Genomic DNA, 25,442 nt, shown 5'->3' on the forward strand with positions numbered 1-25,442 from the left:
CATGTGATTTGAGAATCAACGCGACGAAGTGAATTATTAAAGTAATATAAACCCTTAAAAGTCAGTTGTCGTCGTGTTTTCGAGTATATCGGTCTCTGTCACTCATGCGGGTATCTCGTTTTGAGTGAAAGGAATGAATAGACTGGAAAATAAGAAACTTCGAAATTTTTGATGTAAATTATGACATGTGAAAATACCCGGTAAGCGTCAAAAATAATTACTATAATCATATTAATGGCAATCCATAGTCAGTCTAATGACTGCAACAATAAATCTAAATCGAATCACGAATACAATCTAATTCATACCATATGTATTACATACGACTTAGTCTTACTATAATAATATATCTATATTATGTATGTCTAAGTAGATGTCTTTCTTGCCAAAATTTCCTCGTGGAATAATCGAAATGCTTCAATTGTCCATAACAATTTGAATGATATATTTAATTTATTTTGAAGCGAAATTATTTCAAGCACTGCGATTTGGATGTGATGAACGGGTATCCTCTTATGAAGAGTCTAGTGTAAGGTAATATACAAGAATTTAAGTAGCGAACATATTTTGAGAAAATTAAAATTAATGTCGATTCGATACTTACGTAATTTGTTTATTTTATTATGATTATTTTTATTGAATGTTAAATTATCCAATTTATTGACGTCAATGCAAAGCATAATGTTGTTTTCGATTGAATACTAAACGATTTATTGATAATTTTAACCTCAAAGGTAGTGTACACTTGAGCACGTTTTTTAATTATTAATAAAAAATTATAGTATAAACAAACAATTTTGATCAGTGTTCTTTTTAAGATTAACACCAAGATGTCGTAACTTTTTTAGAAGGCGTTACGTTTTCGATTTATATCAAAATAATTATCATTTGGAAATGTGTTCAAGTGGTCACTAAAACTCGTACATTCTATTCAACATGTGATAAGTTATTATTTGGCCAAAGTTTATTTTAGTTGTTACAGCGCTAAGAGCACAAATATTATTTTCATGGTTTTAACTTTTACGCACTAACTGTCTTTGGATGTTGATTTTATTTCAATGTATATGAGTTTGGTGAACCGACGATCTTTGGCAGTAAAGTGGTCAGATTCTTGAATAAATGAAACTGTGCTTTTTGAATGACATGTATTAATTAGCTGTTTGTATGGATTCATTCCACAAATATGTCGGTTCCCAGCTGCATTTAGAAAGGATAACGTTTGTATATATTGTACTTGTAAGGTAGAAAGTTAGGGCTCAGTGTAAGGGACACGCGTGCCGCGGTGGTCAACACTACGATTCCTTTTGTTTTTAAGTAAAGTTCACTCTCCATTTCTAGTCCTATTTTGTATTCGTTTTCCTCCCGACATCACTAGCGTATACGCAAATGTAACTTGTCATTTTTATTAGTTAATTTTATTATTGTATCTTTTATGTTTGTTAAGTGTGCTTCCTTTGTTGTATTACTTTAGTGAAATTCTTTATTTAATTTTTTATTTATAATGAGGATCAGTACTGTTGTAGAAAATTCAATAAAACTAGTATCTACGTTAATCTTTAAGACATAAGAAAGATATATCTTTTTGAATTATCCAAATCGGACCATTACTTACGAAGATATTAAGTACTAAACATAGGCCGTTTTTGCCGCTAAAAGTCAACGTACGCAGGGCCGCGTGACGTCACTATATCCGAATCGAGCGCAGCCGGCGTACTATTGTGATGGAAAATATTTGTTTCCAGCTAAACTATCAGTTTTAGAAAAAAACTTTTAATAACATTTATTCATCAAAATAAAGTAACCTATCGACCAGTAATTTAAAAAAATAAAAATTGTGAAAAATAAGTATCGCTATGTCCAAAAACCACATTTTCATAGGATTCGATGCAATGCGGAGACGCGGTTGGGGTGCGTGTAACTTAATGATTGTTTGTATTGAACATAATAATACATAATATTATGATGCTAATAATACCCAGTTTCTGGCCTGGAGGGGGGGGGGATAAGTCATACCCAGCTTATAGCCTGGGGGGAGGGGCAAGCCTTACCCAGCTTCTGGGCTTGGTGGGAGGGGGGGAGAGGCAAGTCATACCCAGTTTCTGGCCTGGGGGGGGGGGGTAATTCATAGCCGGCTTCTGGCCGAGGGGGATGCTTATGGACTGGGGGAAGGGACTAGCCTTACCCAGCTTCTGGCCTGGGGGAGGAGGGGGGGGGGGGGGGGGTGTCAAGTCATAACCAGTTTCTATGGGCTGGGGGGAGGGGCTAGCCTTACCCAGCTTCTGGCCTGGGGGGAGGGGGGAAGTCAAGTCATACCCAGTTTCTGGCCGGGGGGGGGGGGGGGGGGGGGGTATGTAATACTCAGCTTCTGGCCGAGGGGGAGTCATACCCAGCTTCTAGGCTAAGATTAAATAGGAGGGAGCAGCTGTCCGTTCCTGCAGCAGCTGGCCCGCCCATGGGAACGGCGAATAGATAGCTAGGTACGTAGGTTTAACTCAGAAAAACTAAATAACAGGTAGGTATTGCGTGTACATCGAAATGATCTTCATAGCAATGTCTTAGAGCCTAGGCAGAGTGTATCTGCCTCAGCTATACCTTATTGTTAGAAGTAAATAATTTAATACTTATACATTTTTATATTTAACTTGGAAGAAGATATGACTCTAACAACACTTATGAACACTTTATTTTAATAAATCGGCAAATATACCACCGCGGAGACCCCAATTTGTGCCCCAATCGCGTCTCTGCGTTCCATTGAACCGTATGAGCGTATGGATTTTTTGCGTTATTTTTCACAATTTCTATTTTTAAAAATTACCTATCGATAGCTTACTTTATTCTGATGAATAAATGTCATTACAAGTTTTTCTCTAAAACTGATAGTTTGGCTAGAAAAAAATATTTTCTATCCACGCAGTACGCCGGCAGCGTTCGGATCGGATATAATGACGTCATCGTCCCCGCGCCGGGCGGTCAGTGAACTTTTTTAGTAATTTGGCCATAACTTCGTCAATTTTTGTCGTAGAACAAAAATTTTTGGACTGTGTATTAAGGATTTCTTAGCCCTATAAATCTGCATTCACAGCTAAAAATCGAAATGATCCTCATTGCATCATGCTTCGCTCAATGAATTTGTATTATTCAATATCTTAACTTGCAGCTGTGTGTGCATGAAACACAGGACTGACAAGTAGAAACAAGCCATTAGATTTTTTATTTTATGTGTTTTTGTAAAATTCTAAAATCCGTGTTTGGTATAATATAAAAAACAGCTTTATTCTATGAAGCAGCCATTGAAATTCGTTGATATGAGAAAAAATATTGCACCTTTTTCGAAATTCACCTAATTTCTCTAAGTTTGGTGGTACTATTAAGATTAAATAAAATCTAATAGCTTGTGTTTAAACATCATAACTATCTGAGATTGTCTTTTTTAATTTATAAGGTCTTTTGTATTCTTAAGACTATTTTATTGATGTTATGTTATGTTGTGTATATTATTTTATTGAATGTACCTATTTAGTTTTATTACGTTTGTTTTATTTCTCCTATTAACTCAAACATCCTCTCTCAAAAAAAACATAGTAACTCCCTCACTGAACACAATTAAATAAATTCTTTTCAAATTAAAATTGAATTCGTCTCTAGATTTGACTTGGCATTTATTTTGAATCAAATTCATTGTCTTCATGTACAGGATGGTAAAGGTATTTTTAAATATTGGGCATAGAAGTGCGACATCGGCGCGTGCCCAATTTTCGCCTTAGAAAAACAAACTCATCCCAGTGACGTATTGCTCCGACCGTAAAGTTTGTATGACACAATGGCGCATACATGCGATCACTCAGTAGCCTCAAAGGCACCAGTCCTCGGTGCGCCTCTGATAGTGTTTGATTACGTACTCGTCTGTCACTCACATAAGTCATACATACATACATAACTAATGCTATCTGGCGGCTTAGTGTGAGTTTATATCAAACGTATTCGATATTGAGACTGCGTAACAAAATGTCATTAAATGTATGTATGACGGATTGTACAGCGTCCCTAGCGGATCCTTTCAAGAACTACAATCTTTATAGACTTTTTTGACGCACTCGATATAATAATACGTTTGATACAAACTCGCACTAAGCCCCCTGTTAATTCTGTGTACAGTCAGAGTAAAATATTTCGTGACATCCAAAGTAGCCAATAAGTTGTACATGTATTGTCAAATTTTTGGTCACTTTGGGTGTCACGAACTATTTGACGGTCACTGTATGTATATTCTTAATGTCACATGTATCATATCATTCGAACATCGACCTCGATTTGGCCTGAGATTAGTCAACTAATTTCACGGAACAATAAGTATCGCGTCCAAGAGCATCAGTTTATTATAGTCATTAGTGGATGGACCTTAATGATATAAAATTATGAACTAAAATACTGTGTTAGATAAACGTATAAAAGAATAAACGGAAATATACACTGCCAACGTAAGTAAAACCTACTTCAATTCAACATTAATTTAGGTATAATTCAGTTAGTGCGCAATTCGTCACAGTAATACCTATTGATGTGATGCATATTGCATAATTATGTAATCGTGGAAACTGGTGACAGCATAAATGTTGATTAGAAAACGCAAAAATATGAAACATTGCGTATTTTATCCTCTTAAATAGATATTATTACTACGTAATGACGTTACAAACATGATCTGAATTGTAGATTATACCAATATAGCATCAGTCCTTAAAGTGAGAGTAAGTCATAGCTGAGCTAGATTTTAGGTCTGATAATAATTATGTTGACAATTTATGACCCTTGTACAAATTTTAAAAATTATGAGATAATATTATTTGGTAATGATATCGGCCTTTTAACTTTATTTCTTAAGCTCCTAAATAAAATAAAGAGGAAAAAAACTTAATTTCTTTATTCCTTTCTAGAAACCGTATAAATTATGAACCAAAAGGGGTAAATGCTTTTTTAGAGTAAAAGTTTTTAAACGTAACCTATTAAAAGTAACCTATTGATAACAATAAAAACGAAGTCATATTTATTGTTATTTATTAGGTATTATATTTCTACATAATTGACGCAATAACGGTATTATACAATAAACCTTATATTGAAAAACCTAAAGTGATCGTTCCAGCCTTAACTAACGCCGAGTGATTTTTGTAACCTTTTTTATAATTGACGGAAAAACATTACTTACTTAAAATTTATTATAGCCGGACTGTAATTTTATCGCTGGTAAGTGTAGAATTAAAAGAAAAAATTGTAAACCGAAGAATAAAAAAAAGTATTTAAACAAATCGGCAAAAGCAAATCAAATCCCTTTTGTACCCTTTGCACCACCGGCCTGCACCACTGGTGGTGCAAAGGGTATTTTTAAATCCCTCTTGCACCACCAACAAATAGTGCTGTACTACCATCGACTGTGAAACTAGTAGTAGACTGTATGTTGTAAATTAATCAAAACCTACCTAAAAGTTTTAATTTATTTATTGCAGTGCAATAAACGTATTGAAACTTCGAGGGGAATTCTTGGTGGGAAATTGAAGCGTCAAGTTCAGCAGTTCTGTTTTTTTATATTTGTGTTTAGCCTAATAACATGATGTGTGATGCGTGGCTGTATGCATGGAACAGCGTTTAGGAGTTGTTTACCTTTCATCATCACCTCATCAACATGAAATGATGACTACAAGACACAAATACTTGAATGATTCAAGAATAAAATAATATGAAAAACTTAACACGTGGCTATAAACATTTCACTTCAGACCCACGATACCCCGGGCCTACATACAACGAATAATTAGTACCAGGGCAACATAACGATAAAGGAGCTATTTTATGATACATGTTTATATCTCGGGTCTACCAAGAAGAATTTGATATAGCTCCTTTATGATTATGTTGCCCTGGTACTTTAATACATACACTTTTGAAAATATTTAATAGCCTTTGTTACCCAGAAAATTATTTGGATTTTAATAGTGAAATATATGTTAGCGTCCAGGCATTAGCTTGTGACACATTGCTGAGACGGGGAGACCTTTTGCTGCCGCAACTCTGCTCACATTATTTCATTTTTCATTGTTATTTATTTTGTTTTTTATTTTTGAATGTGCATGTTAAATATTGAATTATGTAATCTTGTTAAACTATGTATGTGACTTTGTGTGCAGCAAATAAATGCTTACTTACTTACTTACTTACTTATCAAATCTGTCCAGTAGTTCGGAACCTATTCAGTACAAACAAACAATCAAATATTATTTCCTCTTTATAATGTTAATATTATATAAATTATAATTATAGATAAAATCGTTTTACAGTTAATGGTAGCGCGGCACTATTGGTGGTGTAAAGGGGATTTAAAAATACCCTTTGCACCACCAGTGGTGCAGGCCGGTGGTGCAAAGGGTACAAAAGGAAACAAATCTAGGTCGCTAGCAATGTATTTCTCAAGATGCCCTGTCAAAATGTGTACAGTCAGCGTCAAATAATTAGTGACACCCAAATTAGCCAATAAGTACGCAACATGTCTTTGTTACAATTGGAATAAGATTGTGTTGTCAACTTTTTGCCGTTTTGTCACGAACTATTTGACGCTGAGTGTAAGTTACTATAATTGGTTGTACAAGTAACAATAATACTAATGTAAAACGTATTTTAACTATTTTAATCCAGTTACATACTGCCTTGAATATTCTGCAATAAACCTAGCTACATGCAATAAGACTTAAGATACAATAAGTTAGTTTACCTACGTGTTGTACAGATTACTAAATATAATATAATAGATCTCTCTGAAATACATAACGCTCAAAGAAAAAAAAATAGTTAAAGGTTGACTTCAATAATAAAACTTTTTGCTTACTAATTAAGTTCTGTTTCATATCATCATGTATCATAAATAAAAGTAGGAATTAAAGATGGTTTGCATTAAACTCGTGTGTGTTGTATTATAACTATAACCCATATAGCCGTGGTTTTAAACTAAAGTTATTTTCCGATATATTACTGCTTTATTGTGGCGCTTTTTGTTTATAACGGTTTTGTCTAATTTAATTAAACTGTCACGTAAGAATGTAATTATTGTTTATTTAATATTTATTTTTGTAATAAGCAGCTACTTTTGAGTTGGAATATTTATCAACTAATTTATTATATTGTTTACAGTTAGTAACAAACGATTGTGCAGATTACAACCCGACCGAGCTAACTGCGTACCTCGCTGGAATGCGACTCCCTCGTACCGTCATCCGTACAGCTACTCGCGTTCGCCCCATCCGTACCGAGCGTCGATGTGACGTCACGGCTACCAGGTGCGCAGTAACTCGATCGGGTTGTAGTAGTGTGTGTAAGATCAAAACGCATGTTGGCAACAAAAATGGCTGCCACAATTTTTGTGTATTATAATGACATAATATATTTTAACCCGTATTTATATGATTAGCTGTATAACATAAGGCATATTCGTAAGGGCAGATTAGTCCAGTCCAATCACACGAGAATTTAACAGTTATTCATGAAATTGGTAAATAGTGTAGATGTAATTATGCATATAAATAAACGAAAAGGAATGTGATCAGAGTATGAAATAACTTTCAATGTCTGCAATCGGTACCGGTACCATGTGTAAATAAGTAATTATGACAAATTGACAACATTTCGTATATTTACCATTTGTTTCTAAATGACGACACAAAAAAGTGATGTATAATTAAAATAAAACAGAACAGGGGGCGTACTTAGTGTGAGTTTACGTCAAACGCATTCGATATCAACTGCGTAAAAAAGTGTCATTAAATGTATGACGGATGGTACAGCGCCCTTAGCGGAAACTTTCCAGAACTAAAATCTTCATATTTTTTACCGCAGTTGATACCTATCGAACGCGTTTGACGTAAACTCACACTACGCCCCCAGTTGCTTGCATGCCTGTTAACGGCTTGTGCAAGTAACTGGCGCAATGTGGATACACTTTCATGCAGTTTGTGTTCTTGTTTTCAAAACTCCGACATAGGAACCAACGAATCGTTTTGGCGCCTCTGTCTTCGCCACTATCCAACCAATGACAGTGACCTTATTCTACCTACAGTGACACTGGTGAGCGCTAAAGCGGTAGGAAGACTATCGCATATGCACTCACCAGGATGGCGCCACTATAGAGAAGGGCATGTCAATCGCCAGTGGTACCAACTGCTAGGTATAAGCGGTAGCAAGATATCATTGGACCAAGACATTTAGGCGCGCTTTAACTTCGTTATAAATTGAATGTTTTTGTACTAATTGTGAAATGTTATCAATTTGTCTAAAACATTAGCGATTACAATGTACAGTGACAAAGTCACGGTATTTTAATGAAATAAGTGAATAGCGCCTATTATTATAATATGGGTAGAATAAATTAGGCATAAAAGTTTTGAAGTTTTGGAACGCTGTATTTAATTAATAAAAATCATAAGTGATTATTAAAAAAAGTTTAAAATGGTCCTCTAATTAATCTAATTTGTACCGAGTTATTAATTAGACTATGGGCTTGTAAAAGGTAATATGCGTGAGTGAAATCATCTAGCACCTCATACCGTTAAGATTTCAGTCTTATGATATAGCAAAAATCTTGATAATAATGTAATATCTTATCTTCAAACTTCTTGTCTGCTGGTGAAAAATAATAGTAATCAATTTAAATACACGTCAGCAGTTTTTTTTTTAACTTTGCTTCTCTCGGTAAATTAAATGATTTCGTTTAATAGCATTCTTGCCTACAATAAAGTTTAATGTATGCGTCCAAAATTTACCTAATGTTTGGTAAGTGATTTATAAATTTAAATATTGTAGTAATTCAATAATAAGACTTTCTTTCGACTCACAGTAATGAGGGCTGTCGTTTTAGCGCTCACCAGTTGGCGCCGCTGTAGAGTAAGATCACTTACTTGCGAGTGGCGAAGACAGTGGCGCCAATTGGTGAGTGCTGAAGCGGTAGCAGTGCCCCGATTGGTGGTCTAATTTTTAACGTCTCCAATTCATTGGCGCTTCTTCTCCAGTTGCGCTCCGTTTTTCATTCCAGCTGAGGTGCAAATTCGGTATTGCGGTAAAGACAGTAAAGTTCACGCGCAAACAAAGAAAACAACGGATTTAATCACTTTCCATTAAAAGTCCGAAAACCTTATTTTTTCACGAAAACACAGCGTGTTCGTGAAGGCGTTTGACTTGCGTTTGAAAAAAAGTAGCTTTCTTTCAGCTTTTACACAAAGAAGCAGTTGCGTTTTGTTTTCGTTTGAACTAGCTGTCAAAGCGACACCGCGATACGAATTTGTGATTTCCGTTCGTCGTCTAGTTGCGTTGTAGTTGAAAATATTTAGCGCAATCGGGGCCCAGGATCTATCGTTTCACTCATCAGAATGGCGCCAGTGTAGAGTAGAGGCGTGTCAATAGCCAGTGGTGCCAACTGTTAAGTATTTTAGAAACTATAGCCCTCATTGGTCGCACTGTACCATCGATATTATGTATTTTAAGAACACTGCCATATATTCTGATATACTTACTATATCGAAACTTTTCAACGCATGGACAATAAATGCTTCTGTAACACTAAAATTCACATTTATTACGTGTCAATTGATTAATATTGTTATTAGACATCATAAAACCTGTATAAATAACATAAATAGTATTTGGTATCGGTATGATTGGTATCTTTTAGAATGTGAAAATAAGCTGGATAATGATAAAATAAGTAACACGGATTTAGTTCTAGATATTTTTGGACAGAGGTCCCTTCTTGCCAACATACACTGTGTAATGTAAGAACATTATTTTATTAAACAATATGTTGTCATCTCACAAAATTGGTTTTTTGATATACTTTAACCCCGATGCCAAAATCAAAGTTTTTTTATTGTACCTACAGGACAGGACCATACTGCACTGAACGTTGTAAACGAACGTGTTCCTCTGGCCTGCCTAACTTGTATTTTTTCTATTAAGAGTATTATTAATTTACAGTGCACAAAACATTATTTATAAAAATAAATTTTCCTTAAAGGTATGTATTTTTTCATCATGCTATAAAATAATATAACTTTTTATTCTTAAACATTTTATTTCAACATTAAACAACGCTTTGGTTTATTCTTTATGCGTATATAATAATTTACATCTTTAGTGAAATATTAATCACAATATCAGCACATACATTCATTTCAAATAATATTATATAAACATACGCTTATTCTATTGTTGATTTTATACAGTTGTCAACCGATTTATATTTATTTTGACTAATTAAATAATTCCTTACACAGATGTTATTGTAGTGATATTAACAGTTAAGATATAATTTACTGTGATGATTAATATATTACTTTAAACTCTCACTCGTTTTCAGTTTTGATGCAATATTTGTTACTTCGTTCAACGAAAATGTTTCATTTTGATCTACTTCTATAACATAATACATTATATACATTTTCACTTATTTAAAAATAAAATATAATATTTGCTCAGATGTCTTACTTTCATTCATCATAACGTAAGACAAATTAAACTGCTTTAAGTCAGTAAACAGATGGCGTTGTTTAGCATAAAAATACCATTATGCGTATTTTTCCCACTAAGTTCAAATAATGTTTGCATAAAATTGATATAATAAAGTATACGTATAGGTATTACATACTCCCTCTACTATTTATGTGATTATTTTATTGACATTTTTACCAAATTTTAGGTAACCCGCGTAGAATATCTTTTTCCATACGTTGTTTTTGAGTGCTAGTCTCCAATATGTTCCTCTACTTCCTGTACGTAAGAGAACATTGGTGCGCAATGCAGAAATGGGATTCTAAGAAGTCGCATCAATCAAGCTAGCTCTGAATAATTATTTTTCTCTGAGGTGATACTTTTAACATTTGACCCCACGTATGCGCCGTTTGCCCAGGGCATATTCAAATATTTTATTCAGTACATAGGCCCTTTCCAGGGCACTTATACGACCCAAATATAGCTTGCCCTACCACCACTTCTGGACAAAATATGGGCTGTATATATCTTTGCTTGTTGTAACATGTCTTGGTTTCTTTTTTGTCGTCTGCCTCATATCTTATATGCTCACACTAGAGAGGGAGTTTTAAATTAACCTTTCACTCCCTTATTCACAAAAAAAAAGTTTTATTTAAGTAGAATCTCTTCTTCTTCTTTTATTTTGGCCACAACTTGGTTTTGAGAACCACGATTTAAGTAGAATCTCTATAAAGCTTCAAAAAGTCACTGTCAAATTGATTGATTCCATAATGCTCGGGCCACACTAACGGCTAACGTCAATGTCCATTATTGCGATAATTTTTAACGCGCTAAAGTGGGTGGCTATCATTGGCGATGTTAGTGTGGCCCGAGCATAAGAATGAAGAAACAAAACAGCGTTTTAGTGAAACTGTTTCAAGTCTGTTCCAGTTTTTGTGAATAAAGGCCTAAGATTATACAATTTCGATCATACATTCTCATATGCAGGTAGTAATTTCTTCTACATAGGACGAAGGGAAGATGCCGTAGCAGCCGTTCAGGTCTCCGGTCCACCAGCCGTCGTCCTGCTTCTCGTGGATGTTGATGATGTCCCCTGGAACAGAGGGTGCATTAGTTATACTTAATTTTCCTACCTAGAGAACATTATTACGGTCATTCGCATGGTGTAAACTGGCCAAACAATTGTTATTGCAGATTTTTTTACTAAGAAGGACTTAATTTTAACAAAAAATACACAAGTAGGTACGTACACTGAAAGAAAACTACAGTAGGGGAAAGTAGTACGAGTTGATCCCCTGGGGTAAGATGATCTTTCGCGATTGTGCTGAAACCACTAATGTCATTTAGTTTCTTTCACTGGTAAAACATATCTCTGGACACATCCCCGCCTCAGTCAAATCGTAATGGTGGCGTGAGCGATACATCGAATTTGACGAGAAAAAAGAAAAATTGTGTACTTCTGATCTAAAATAGGCATGACTTTGAGCTTATGTTACTTTTATTCAAACAATGTTAAATGAAATTACTGTTGTCGTTAGGCTTTCTATTATGTTTAATTTTAATATTTTGGCCATAAAAACGTAGCCGCGTACTTGTAGATTATTTGAGCAAATATTTAACAAAAAGTGGGACTTGGGTCAAGATGATCCCTTCCTATATGTACGAGATGATCCCTGGGAATTAAAACAAAAAAGTCAATGGAGTAGGTAAAGGGAAGTGAAATAAAAGTAAGAGAACTTCATATAACTCACCTGAGTCTGAAAGAGATGATACTGAGTGGCTGTACTGAACAGAAAAGTTTTTAAGCGATACCAAGGGTAAAGGATGGATAAAATGTTATGCATGTGGAAAATGGGGCCATAAAGCATGTGCTGGGATAGAGGGTGATGAAGCAGGTGAATTTATTTGTGATATATTCAACACAGCTCCAGCCAAAAAGCGTTTAAATTATTTAAACGCTTTTTAGCAGGTACTAAGAAAGAATCTGTTATTTTTGTAATTTAATTCGTAAATGTTTTTCTTTTCTAACTTTTTAACGATTTGTTCGCATAATTAGGTACTCCGAAAGGAATATAACCAGAAATGAATAGATCATAGAACAGAATCATAGGGATCATCTTACCCCGACCTGGGGATCATCTTACCCACAGGGGTGTACAAGATGATCACTTGGTAAGGTTTTGCAAAAAATGAAATATTTTAATGAAACCTCAATTAATTTCTGGTTTGGAGTATAAGGAAAGTTGGATAGATAAATATACTAGTAGTAATCGTCTTTATTTTTGGTTTACCTTGAAAAATGTGTATTTTACAGCGATTCCCGCTTAAGGGGATCAACTCGTACTACTTTCCCCTAGGTAAGTAATTCGCTTAGCAAATATTTACAATTTTTATATAGTCAACAGTACATCAATGATTTTGTATAGCGTCAATAATAAACTACATAAGACGCCACAGTGTTTAGTTGGATGTGCGTACATTTTCGTCATCCATAACTTTATTTTCGAAACACAAAAATGTATGACCCATAAGGCCCGTTTTCCACCAAAGCGGAGTGGATATTACTCTTTCTGGGACGTTCTCTAGTCCAGCCTCCGCTCCGTCCCACCAAGTTCGACATACTTTGTTTGTAAAACGTCGACATTACGACGATTACAAATAATCAGTTCTCGGAACTAATTTACTCTGCGTGTTTTACGTTCAGTAGGTACGTAGGTATTTTTAATTACCTGGTGTGAGAGTTAATTCATCGTTAAGCCTGGCCTCGTAGGTGTAGAGCGCGCGGCATTTGCCGACGGTCGGCGCCGGCGCAGGAGCGTCTTCTGCATCGTTCTTTATCATGTCAGTCAAGTCCGTGGAGCTGTCGCTTTGGGACGAGAACTCATCTGGAAGATGGTGGAGATTTAGAAGGGGCTTTGGATTTAGAAGGATAATGGATTTGGTTAGAGCGTCCAAATAATTTTACATTAACAGCGCAAAATGACCAGCTAAATTACACAAGCCAGAATATCTTGTATCATTTCAGAAACTTAGCTCTACTCAGATCACGCAATTTTTCTTTATTCGGCATCGAATGTCAATACTAATTAATGTTTAAAATCTTAAAAGTTATGCAAAGCATTATCGCCGCCCTATTTACATAATAACCTAGATTGAGGTGAATGTTCTTTTGACACAGAAGAAATTAAGTTCCAACTTTTGAACGGCAAATAAAAGTTGATATGATTTGATAGCTTGGTGACCTCTGCACTACTTCAGATAGAGCTGACCTATCTTCTGTGTCGGATTATTCTAGTCGGAGCATCTTCAGTTATGGTTTTTCTAATAGGCATGGCACTTGCCAGTACAGTTGAGGTATGTAACTTACCAAAATCACTGTCGTGTTGATTTGACAGCCCATCTCCCGCGCCCCTTTCGCTCCAATCCAGCGGGCTTTCTGGTGGAAGTGGGGCGTCTGGAGTGGAGGGCTTTATAGGTGGGGTTGGAATCTCCACACATACAGGCGTCACTGGGGCGCTCTTGTTCTCAGTGTTCCTTCTGAACGATAGGTGTTCTATGCGGAGTTTACTGGACGCTCGACTCATGATGGAGTCTCGGCGCTCTCTTTCTTCACCTCCGTTCACGCTTTTGGTCAACGCCGTGTAGTTTGGCTGCAGGTTTTTGTTCACCTCGTTCTGGTAGTCCGCTTGCAGCCATGGGGGTACCTGGGGAAAAAGACATTTATTGTCAAATGATTCTTTAGGTGTGGCTAAGAGTAGAAGTAGGTAACTACAATTATTTACTGCTGGTCTCTAGCATGTTATATCATTCAACGTTGTATTATGATGACGTTTTATGACACTTTGTATGGGGGAAATCCAGTGAGTTTGCGTGACTCTACCTCATTTAGATAATTGAGGTAAATTAGTCGTACGTACTAGAGTATGTAATGTGGTCTAATACTTAAACAATTAGTGTCATCTACCTACAGATAATTTGAACTGAAAATAATGTGTGTTACCTTCAGTATACTTTGTTGTAGCCCTTGCTTGTCCCTCACGATTTGTATGTGAGTGGCGAGCGGGTGCTGTATCGGTGGCCTGCTGTCCAATTCGTTCAGGCTGGTGGTGATCTTGTATCTGATAGCTTCTAAATACGTCAGCATAGATCTTACCTGCAAAACAAAATGGCATCACTAAACATCCTGGTAGAATAAAACACAGATTCATTAAAGTTCCGGGTTGGACAAAAGAGTAGAGTAATTATGAGATAATGCTATGTGTTCCTACACACAGGGTGCTATTAGCAAACCCGCATTGCGAATTATCACTAATGATTGGCATAGACCTTGTCTCATAGTTAAACACTATCTTACGTGATATAGTTTGTCCGCTACGTTTTGCTGCGAGTCGTCGCTACCGAAGGTAGGCGTCTGCTTCATGGCCATAGACAACTTCTCCAATCCTTGCTTGGACTTGCGCTCTCTATCTATATCCTGTTTGACTAATTGAAGGATTTTCATCAGCGCCTGCAAACAAATTTAGCTCGATTAACCTATGACATTGGTGTTAATTATCGTTGAATTGCATGGAATGATGGACTCTGTTATTCATAGGATTGCCACGCGCTCATTTCGCAAAAAAGTAGAGCATGTTAAACAATTCAGACCAAAATGGAAACTGAATTTTACCATTTTGCGACTCTACATGCACAGATAATATAATACTAGTACTACATGGTAAGTAATTCTTTTGATATTTGTGGCATCTTTTACAAGCATTAACGAACAAAACTTGAAAACAATAATACGATGATGTTTTTCTCAGATAGGTAGGTAGTAGGTGACGTGAGCATGACGAAGATCCCAATGATCAATATTCATTTTCCTATTGTTTTAACTTGTCCATTTCTAATGAATAACATCTTCGTAATTGTCTACAATTCAACATTCACGAATCTTCTGGTATTTATAAGACCTGGGTTCGATTCCGAGGAGCACTAATCAAACTTTACAGTTTGGCTATGACTCCAGTTTTAACCATACGATCGAAAGTTACTAAGAAATACGAGTACTTACAGCATCCTACATTACAATAAGATCAGTAACTACATAACTGTCATCACATCATCAAGTCAACTGAAGAGGAAAGCTATTAAAACGGCCAAAGCCGAAGAGATGGTTGTCCATCTCCAGTACTAAGTCAAGCGTAGAGCACACATCGATGGTTTTACGAGTATCAGACAGTCAAACACACGATTGCTTTTTGTTTCAGCTGATAGTTCTCCAGTGGTTCAAGGGCAAACAAACTAACGATTGTCTTTTATTGAGCTGATGTTTCTCCAGCACTTGAAAACCAAGCGTACAACAATTGTTCTCCATTGGTTTATGGGCAATCCTACCTGCTTCCGTCGTTCCCTATTCGTAGCCAGCGTGGTGAGCTTGCAGTATAAGTCAGTAGTAGTCACTAGCACCAGCAGGTATGGAGCACACTCCTCGCACCACTCGCATGCCTACTAGATGCCGTACTAGGTTAACTCAATGGCGAGCGTACCTGCTTCCGTCGTTCCCTGTTCATCGCAAGAGTGGTGTGCTCGCAGTAGAAGTCTGGCAGCAGTTGCTCGCTGGCGCCTGCTGGGACCGAGCGCACTCCTCGCACCACTCGCATGTCCACGTTCGCGTTCGCGTTGTTTATTGGACCCACTAACGTATTTGTTGACTGGAATGAAAGAAGTTATTAATGCAATCTGCAGACCTTTACTTGGGTCAAACTTGCCCTTCAATGGCTTGCAGCACTTGGAAAGAGAGGTGGGGCTAATGTCTTTGTGAGTCAAGACATTCAGAGAGAGAAGAACCCGAGTTATTATTAAATCAATATGTGGTAAACTTTTGTACTCACTTCAGCTAACTGAGGAGGTACAGCAGCCGTCAGCCTCAAGTAACAGTCGGCGGAGGCTTTCAACTGAGCCAGCCTCTCTTCTTCAAGAGACTCCAGCATACCAGCACCTTTCACCACTCCCGACTCCCATTCTAGTCTGTAAATATTCGAGACGTTTTATTTTACCATTCGATAGGTACATTAAAGATCGGAAGTTCAGCCGACGGCACATCAAGGCGGAGATATTGTGACATCTATCCAGTTGTAATAGATACCATATTGCAACGTGTGCTGTCGACTGCTCAAGCAAAGTCCGTCTTCTTACCTAGAGCGTTCAGCGTGAACACAAACATTGTAGTATTCGAATTCAGTCTTTTTAACAGCATCTTCCGTCTTCCTCTTCTTCACCTGCAGCTTAGCGGCGTCCTTCTCACTCGTGACGTGTGCGTGTCGCTCAGCCCTGGCCGTGCTCAGGATGGAATGTGGAATGTGACCTACACTCGAACTGCGGGATATTCGGCTGCAATCAAACGATTTGGCGGTTGTCATTGCTGTTCATGACCCCCGAAAGACAAAATTCGCAGTGGCTGTGAACAAAATCGCATCGCAACAACGCATAGCACGAAGGATCCTTCCAAAAAGCTTGATCGAAAAAATGTCCTGGCTACTAAGATAAAAAATAAAAGGAGCATTGTTTCGTCAAGTACACCATAGGGTAGCAGACCTCGTCTCCAGCGTAGCGTCTTGCAGCTTCTCATTCTCTCGCGCCGCTGTGTGGGATTGTTTCTTCGATTTTGCTTCCGCTGTCCTCCATTCCGTGAGAGTGCGCGTTGTTTTGTCCACGTTACCTTCAATCTAAAATATTATTTTTTAAATACATAACAGCATTCAACCTCCACGACCTCGTCACGTCAATGAATTAAATCTTTTGTTACCTTTTTCCTAAGTTTCAATTGGTTATCAATGACATGCTTCATTGGTTTCACCAACTCTTCCGATAGAGCTGTGGAATAGTTTCTGAAATGGGAACGACACGTGAATATTAGATAGTCACACTTGAATTCGTTATAATAAAACGATTGTTACGCGTAATAAAACCAATACATCATGACACCAAGATGATTAAAACGACACAAGTCAATGATATGTGACCTAAAGCCATATTTGCATTATTATATCATTAAATTACCACTACGTCGCATTCAAAACTATCCTTTAAGGTCTAGCACTTAACAGTGCCTCAGGTATAAAAGCGGCACGGGAGGTTGAATTTGTGACGGTCAAACGTCAGCGAGACTTCAGGTCTCCTCATAATATTTGTATGTTTTGTCACGTCACAATATGTTAAAGTCACCTCTCCCGTGCTGCTCCCATGCCTCAGGTACTGATTGAGTTAAGCGTTTTATCTATAATTAGTTAGTTAACCTGTGTATCTCAGCCCGTTTCTCCATCTCCAGCGCGACGTGCTTCCAGGCCTCGGCGCAGGAGCCCACGCTCTCCTTGCAAGCCTTGCTGAGCTTCGTGCCCAGCTTCGCCAGGCATTTCGAGTAGTAGTTCTCAGCTTCAACCCTGCGATTGGAAAGGGTTAAGGCTTGGTATTTCTGCTAAAGTAGGTATTTCGCGCTGTCAAAATCTGCGCGCGCAATACTTCGCCGAAGACAGCGCGCCAAAGAGCTCTCGCGGCTACACAGTATAGAAATACGCAGTTTAGAAATACGCAGTTGGTTAGGTTAGGTTGACTTCCTTCCGTTCAAGCGTCACACTCACAGCACTTTCTAATACAAATCATATCCAAGTGATACAAATTAAAACAACTTTCAAAATGTTTGGGAATATATTTTAGAATCGAATAAATATAGAATATAATTGCCAAAGTAAACACGGTTCAAAGAGGCGTGGCGTCACCCGACCTTCCGGAAGTTCCGCGCCGGCTAAAAGAATTTCAAGATTACGTCACCCGACCTATCGGTAGATCCTCGGGAGCTTGAGCGATTGGAAAAACATTTTATGATCAGTTACTCGTAGTAGCGATTATTTAGAGCTTGGATAATAAATTATAGTTGTTGCAATTCACAAAGCTTTGCATGTGGTTAATTACATTAATCAGTACACGCATCAATTTTGTTCAGTCTTTTTGTTTATTAATAAATAAAAATATCATACTAAAATTGCATACATATTTGTTTGTATTGGTCTGGGTGTTTTCTTTCCATAATTTATGTATAACGTATGTACGGGGCTCTGTATCGAAAATCACTATGAGCAATAAGCATCACACACGGTTACCTGGAGTGCATTACCGCAGCAAAAAGCTTGCCATCTTAAATGAACGGTACAGTCCTATCAACTTAAGCTGAGAATTGCATTTGTGTGAGTGATCGCCAAAAGTACAGTTAGTAAAACACATACAAATAAAATTAATGTTTTATTAAAAAAGGAACTCCATAAAACATTAGCTACCAATTGGGGCGATGTAACGACACTTGACAAATCCTTTTAAATAAATAAATAAATAAAAACAGGTCCTCGCTCAGCATATGCCAATTGCCAAGGCACGAAGTACCTCGACGCTGATATTCTGCGAGCACCGTTTATAGAGGGCGTCCAGCCAGCCTTACAAAATACAACAAAAAGACAAACAAATTTATAAAATTACAAAATAAAAACAGACTAAAAACTTTTCGTTCACACCTCTAAAATACGTATTTTAGCGTGAGACTCTTCAGTGTTGGGCTCTTCTCACGGTTTGGGTTCTTTTTAAAAATGAAGAACACGACGCAGGAGTATGTTGGCAAGTGTGTATTTCGCTTCGAAGCTCACAATCAACTGGCTTGTTACTGCGAAGACGCAGTAAAGCAAAAACAATACAAAATAATACAATACAAAGCAATAAAAACAATAGAAACACCGCAGCCCCTAGTCGTGGTATCTTTTGGGCCGTTTGATTGGCCGACGCTTAGGGCGCGAACTGGAGTGGTGTTTGTTGGTTGGTTGTCGCATATGGCGCGAACGAGAGTGAGCGCGGCGGGAACGAGGCGAATCGGCGAGACTACCTGGATTGGCGATAGCTGGCGTTATTAGGCGCGCTACAGTATTCAATTAGCATAAAATTTCTTTCACTTGCCTGCTTAATGGTTTTCGTACAGGAAATTCACTTACAGTAGGAGCCATTTCACTAATATTTGGAACACAATTACATAAAATTACACGTCTATCTGCTACCAGTACCGGGGGTGAAGTGAAGTATGTGAGCGGCAGGGAAGTGACGCGTGGCGGACGCGCCGCGCCTCAGGCCGCTTGCTATAAACTAGTATAAACCGGTTTAAACCATGCGCGGGACGCGCCGCGCCTTAAGCCGATTGCCACTCTTCACTATCGGTGTGCACTCACACAAATGCAATTCTCAGCTTAAGTTGAGAGGACTGTATAATATCGAGGTTTCGTCAGTACAGTTGCGAACAAAGGTGTTTGTGTAGTGTAGTTGAGTTGAGAGGTCAGATTATTGAAATAATAAAACGAACATTTTATTTTTTAAATACATTTTAAAAATAATTTACATTACAGATAACAATGAGAGGATGACATTGCAAGGTGGTGCCAGTCCAGTCTTAAATCCGTTGATATATGCTGCATCTGCCATGTTTTTGGCTAAAAGATTCTTCTATCTTGCAGTTTAGACTTTTATTACAGACCTCAGACAGTATTTTTGGAAAACTTTTACGCATGGTGGAGGAAGGGACGCTCTAGGGACTCAAGTCTAGAAGGAGTCACATGAACTCCAAATTTTAAATCCGTTGACATATGCTGCATCTGCCATCTTTTTGGCTAGAAGATTCTTCTATCTTGCAGCTTAGACCTTTAGCTACAGACCTTAGACAGTATTTTTGTGAAAATTCTTACGCATGGTGGAGGAAGGGACGCTCTAGAGACTCAAGTCTACAAGGAGTCATATGAACTCCAGTTTTAAATCCGTTGACATCTGCTGCATCTGCCATCATTTTGGCTAGAAGATTCTTCTATCTTACAGCTTAGACCTTTAGCTACAGACCTTAGACAGTATTTTTAATTATTTATTTGTGTCAGTGTGCTCTTCTAAAGAGTGTAAGACGATTGTATGTAGGTACTATTAAAATGTAATTTTAACTCATTGGTTTTGTCTCATATTTGAGGAATGTACTATGTATCATGAGTAGAGTCTTCGTTTAAAAGGATGCGAACGATTTAAATTTCAATAGGTAGACAAAATTGATAATTTTTAATTATCAAAAATTTAAGCTTTCTCCGGTAACACTGATATTATTATACTGTGACTCATCAAAGTCATCATTGTCAAAAATATTGACAAATCGCGAACTGTCACGGCCAATAAACTGACACGCGTCCGTCCTCCGTAAGCGCCACCGCGCGACTGATTGAGATTGTCCAAGCCGTCATGGACGATTTTTTCCACATTTTTTAACATAGTAACTAAATAAGACGCAATATAAAAATTTCATCCGTTAAAAGCCCTCAAGTTATTTCTGAACTTTAGTTTAGTAAAAGATTTAGAATCTCAAATCGCTTATTTTAAAAATAAAACCATAAATAGAAAACGAATAGAGGTAACTTTGGGAATTTATTCTATCGAGTCAACTTCATCAAATCGTGTTTCCATCCGTTAATAGCCCTAGAAAATATCCTCAACTATGCCCAATAAAAATCTTAGCCTTTAATTTTACTGTTTAGTACCTCAAAAATGAAAAATGAAAACCTCATTTTCGCCATTTTCTCTGCTACCCGGCCTTAAGTACTTAACTTTTATTACAACATCCCTAACCCTACTATAGATCTATCGCAAAGCTTCAACCACATCAACGCGTGCGCGTGCGCGATCGCAAAGGCTTCGGCAGACTAAGCGTGGGTCAGAAGCAGTGCGGGTCAGTTGCAGCGCGGCAGTACGCACACTGAAGGCAGCGGCAGTTTCAAAGCAGTTTGATTGGGTCTGCTCGGAGCAGACTGCTCATCACTTTCCATCAGGTGAGATACAAACCAAGAGCTTCCTCGTTAAAAAATACAAATTTCTTGGTACTAGAAAGTTAGAGATAGTAGGTAATAGTTAGAGACCCAGGAAAGAAAAGCCCCTTTTTGAAAATTAGACTCGCGCGCGAACTTCTTTCTGTTTTAAACCGAAATTCCGAGGCTGGGTGAAGCTGCGGGCAAATGCCTTTAATATCTATTCTCATTGAAGAATTTAAATGTTATTTCGTAGTGCTAATCGGAAGATCATTAATAAACAAGTACACGATATAATTCCCGATACAATTAATTCGATTGTTGGTGACCATTGAGAGTTTAATATTTGTCTTGAAACAGCAATAGGGTTGGCCAACATTAGAAATTCGATGCTCACTCCGATAATTTGCACTTTGCAGTTAGTGCACCGCTTGACAATTTCACAATCCGCCACGGAAATAGACATAGAAATAATCGTGGATGGCGTAACGTCTCCACTATCTCTGTTGTGTAAAAGCGATAATGCCGTCTCGGCCAATGGTACGATTTAAATTTGTAGAACGAATGTTATATTTGTCGGCTCTTCTTGGCCCACTTGGAGGCGCCTTGAGACTGCTATTTCTGATTAGTGGCCATTGCCGCGCCCTTTTGAGACATTTTTAACGCGTATGATCGAAGTTGGTAAATAACGAAACGTTTTGTTCATTCACATTCATACCCGTAGATTGCATTTCTAATGTGACGAGTTAAAAAACTTGCCGATCGCGAATACAATGACGTATTGTTTATTCTAGCGTGGAAAGTAAATGTTACGAAGAAATGTCGATAATACTTATCTGTGTATTGTAGTTTAACTACTTTCGTTCTATACCGCATGTACTCGATATTTTATATCTATTGCGGTTACGGAAATATGGAAAGGAACCGCTTTGAAGTTAACCACATGTTAGCTGTGAACAGAACTCTGGATTTCATTTCAAAGCAGTGATATTTATGTAACTCACTTCATTGCTTTATCAACTGGTTTAAAATCTTAAGGAAAAACCCCTCTCATGCTTAGGTACTTACTTCCAATTAAATAGTTATATTAAGGCTGGATTGCACTATCTTACTTTAACTTTAACAAACGTCAAAAATCTGACAAACTCCACGCAAAAAGCACTGGTTATTAACTATTAGAGTTACGGTTAAAGTTAGGTGGTGCAACTCAGCCTAAGGTTGGTAGGTACTAACATAATCGAGAGTTTTTCAGTGTATAAAATGTTTTCATACCTTTCCTGTAATATCGCAGCGAGTTCTTTGCTGAAGTCGCTCCCTTGCTTCACGTAGCGGCGGAGCTCGTCAAATCCATTCTGGGCCTGAAACGCAAAACACAGGGTTAATAATCTGTAACAAATTATTTCCAGTGATAAATTACAAATTAGATTTACGCTCGTATTCACAAACTATGAGGTATCACAGTGCGCGTGGACACACAGGGTGACACACGAACCAATCACAGAGCTCTATTCAACGCTATGCGTTCGATTTGCTGCTTCACTTTAGCAAGCATCGTCGTGAATCCGTTACAGCGTCACCAGGTTTGCACTCACACTTTCATAGGATTCTATGTACTCTACTTTCAATTTCAGTTTTCCCTATGAACTGTGCCTATGAATGTACTAACAGTAGGATTTTTATTGCGCTTGAGGCGCTATAATAATTTTTCATCATAGAATACCTAACCAATTATCCTCGAAATAAAGCACAGAGTACTGGTTCGGTACCGTCGGTGGCATATCAAACTCAAGACTTAATGCAGTTGCAATAGTAGTCATTTTGTAACGAATGAAGATAGTTTGATGTGCTGTAAGTACCAGGAAATGGATTATGCCAGGGGCGTCACCCACCACACCCAAGCGTGAGACAATCGATTTCAAATCGATTCTCTGGACCAGAGAATTCGCTGAAGGCGATTCACAACGGCATTACGTTATTTGAGTATTCATTATTTCCATAAATAAGGACATTAAATTTTCGAAATAACCTACATTTCCATCTTAAGAGTACTTAATTGTAAACTGTGTGTGATTCTGTAAACATTAGCAACCTAAGATCAAACTTGTCTGAATCTTTTTCAGTCAATCTAAGGCTGACGTGCACCACCTGACTTTGACCGTAACTATAACCGGCGTATTTTGTATGAAGTTTGACAGATTTTTTACGTTTGTTAAAGTCAAAGTAAGATGGTGCAACCCAGCCCATCTAACTACTCTAATATCAAGTCATACCTAATAAGTATTTTTTACGCTCTTCTCGCGAGGTTTTACTCAAGGGCAAGAAAATCTGAGGGGTTACAACTATAAATTATGCCATAGATTCATAGGCCGTGAGGATAAAGTCTTTGGCTGAGTTGCACCACCTTAATTGAACCGTAACAATAACCGGTGCTATTTGTATGGAGTTTGACAGATTTTTGACGTATGTAAAAGTTAAAGTAAGATGGTGCATCTCAGCCTTAACATTACGGAGTGTGAGAAAATAAACAATAATTCGTAGATTTTCAATAAACCTATGTAACTTTACTTAAATATGAATTTAGTAGAGCCAGGTTGTGCTAGTTATTCCAAACAACATATTGTTATTCCGACAAGTTATTATAAGAATGTGGCAGTGTGCAAAATAATAATTATAAATATTAAATGTAAATTACACTGGCAAGTATTTGTCACATAAACGTAAGTCATAATTACGCAGGTGTCTCGTTGTAATTATGTTACCGTAAGTATAACTCGTTGTTACATTCACGATAATAAATTAAGTATGTAGATATTACATATTTTATGTTTAAGTAAAATAATACCTTCCTTTTTGTTCTAAAATTGTCTAAACAAGGAAAAAGTAAATCGATCACCATTATTCACACTGCTGACATAAAATTGAATCAACAACCAAATAGGTAATTTAAATAAGTTATTTTTAACGCGACGGCTACAGACAATGAATTAGCCTAAAAACTGTTACGATAAGTAAAAACTAGAGTAAATGTTGCTTCCTGCATTTCGCAAGAAAAATAGGTACAACCATCATATAATTCTAGATGACGAAACACTGTACCACCTTATGTTATCTACATTATGTGCTATTTTGCTACAAAATCTAATATAAAAAGCGAAATACCACTCACTGATTAATCACGAAATCTAAGAAACTTTTTAAAATTTTAAATTGTATGAAGAATCGGCCAAATCGAATCGGCGTAGTGTGCGCACTCCCATACATGCCCAGATCAACTGCCCGACTAAACTATCGGCCAACTAAAAATCAACGGTGTGCGCCTACTCTAACACCGTTGATTTTTAGTTGGCCGATAGTTGTGCCCGATTTTAAATTGTATGAAGAATCGGCCAAATCGAATCGGCGTAGTGTGCGCACTCCCATACATGCCCATACTGATCACCTGCTCGACTAAACTATCGGCCGACGAAAAATCAACGGTGTGCGCCTACTCTAACACCTACAAACTTGGGCAGGTAAGTTCCATATAGGGTGGAGACATCCGCTAAGAACGGATTTTACGAAACTTGATCCCTAAGAATTACCTCCTTAGGGATGTAGTTTGGAACGGGGGTTGGAAGTTTGTATGAAAGTCCTATGATTTCACTCCTACGAAGTCAAGGGCACAGCTAGTATAGTATAATGTAGGGTAAGCTGGGGCACAGTGTTACAAAAAAAATATACGGGACTATAATGACAAAAATATTGTTCAATCAGCTAGTTTTTGGTATGAAAATAAACTTTAACAATCCCTCTTTAATTAAAATAGCTCAAATATTAACATTATTAGGAACTACTAAATTTAAATTGTACTTTAAATAAATCAGTCGATTGTAACACTGAGCCCCGTATCTGGGGTAGTCTGTTACAAGGTAAAGGGCGCAATGTTACAAAATAAAATAATAGGTTCGGTTCAAGTGGAAAATAGAGACGATTGTCAATTTTGCCATTTCGACGTAAGTAGCTAACGTCGTCGTCGTATCCTCAATATTTCGCAGTAATTTTCTAATATAATGCTTTCAAGCATCAAAG

General features: G+C 37.3%; 1 protein-coding gene across 4 annotated transcripts in view; it reads right to left on the reverse strand.

Annotated features, from left to right (window-relative positions):
* Positions 1-10,097: 10,097 nt before the first annotated feature.
* The window catches only part of LOC135087162 (nostrin), a 75,607-nt gene continuing 60,262 nt past the window's right edge, over positions 10,098-25,442 (reverse strand). For all 4 annotated transcript variants that reach the window (XM_063982000.1, XM_063981999.1, XM_063982001.1 and 1 more), the window contains 12 exons: positions 22,647-22,732; positions 17,808-17,951; positions 17,318-17,399; positions 17,107-17,237; positions 16,708-16,902; positions 16,404-16,539; positions 16,059-16,223; positions 14,882-15,034; positions 14,528-14,680; positions 13,895-14,231; positions 13,257-13,412; positions 10,098-11,620 (listed from right to left, as the gene is read on the reverse strand). In XM_063982000.1, coding sequence (XP_063838070.1) covers positions 11,505-11,620; positions 13,257-13,412; positions 13,895-14,231; positions 14,528-14,680; positions 14,882-15,034; positions 16,059-16,223; positions 16,404-16,539; positions 16,708-16,902; positions 17,107-17,237; positions 17,318-17,399; positions 17,808-17,951; positions 22,647-22,732 — 1,854 coding nt within the window. In that variant the 3' untranslated portion in view covers positions 10,098-11,504. The remainder of the gene's footprint in view (positions 11,621-13,256; positions 13,413-13,894; positions 14,232-14,527; positions 14,681-14,881; positions 15,035-16,058; positions 16,224-16,403; positions 16,540-16,707; positions 16,903-17,106; positions 17,238-17,317; positions 17,400-17,807; positions 17,952-22,646; positions 22,733-25,442) is intronic.

Source organism: Ostrinia nubilalis, chromosome Z (assembly GCF_963855985.1).
Source record: "Ostrinia nubilalis chromosome Z, ilOstNubi1.1, whole genome shotgun sequence".
In the NCBI taxonomy this organism is placed as follows: Eukaryota; Metazoa; Arthropoda; class Insecta; order Lepidoptera; family Crambidae; genus Ostrinia; species Ostrinia nubilalis.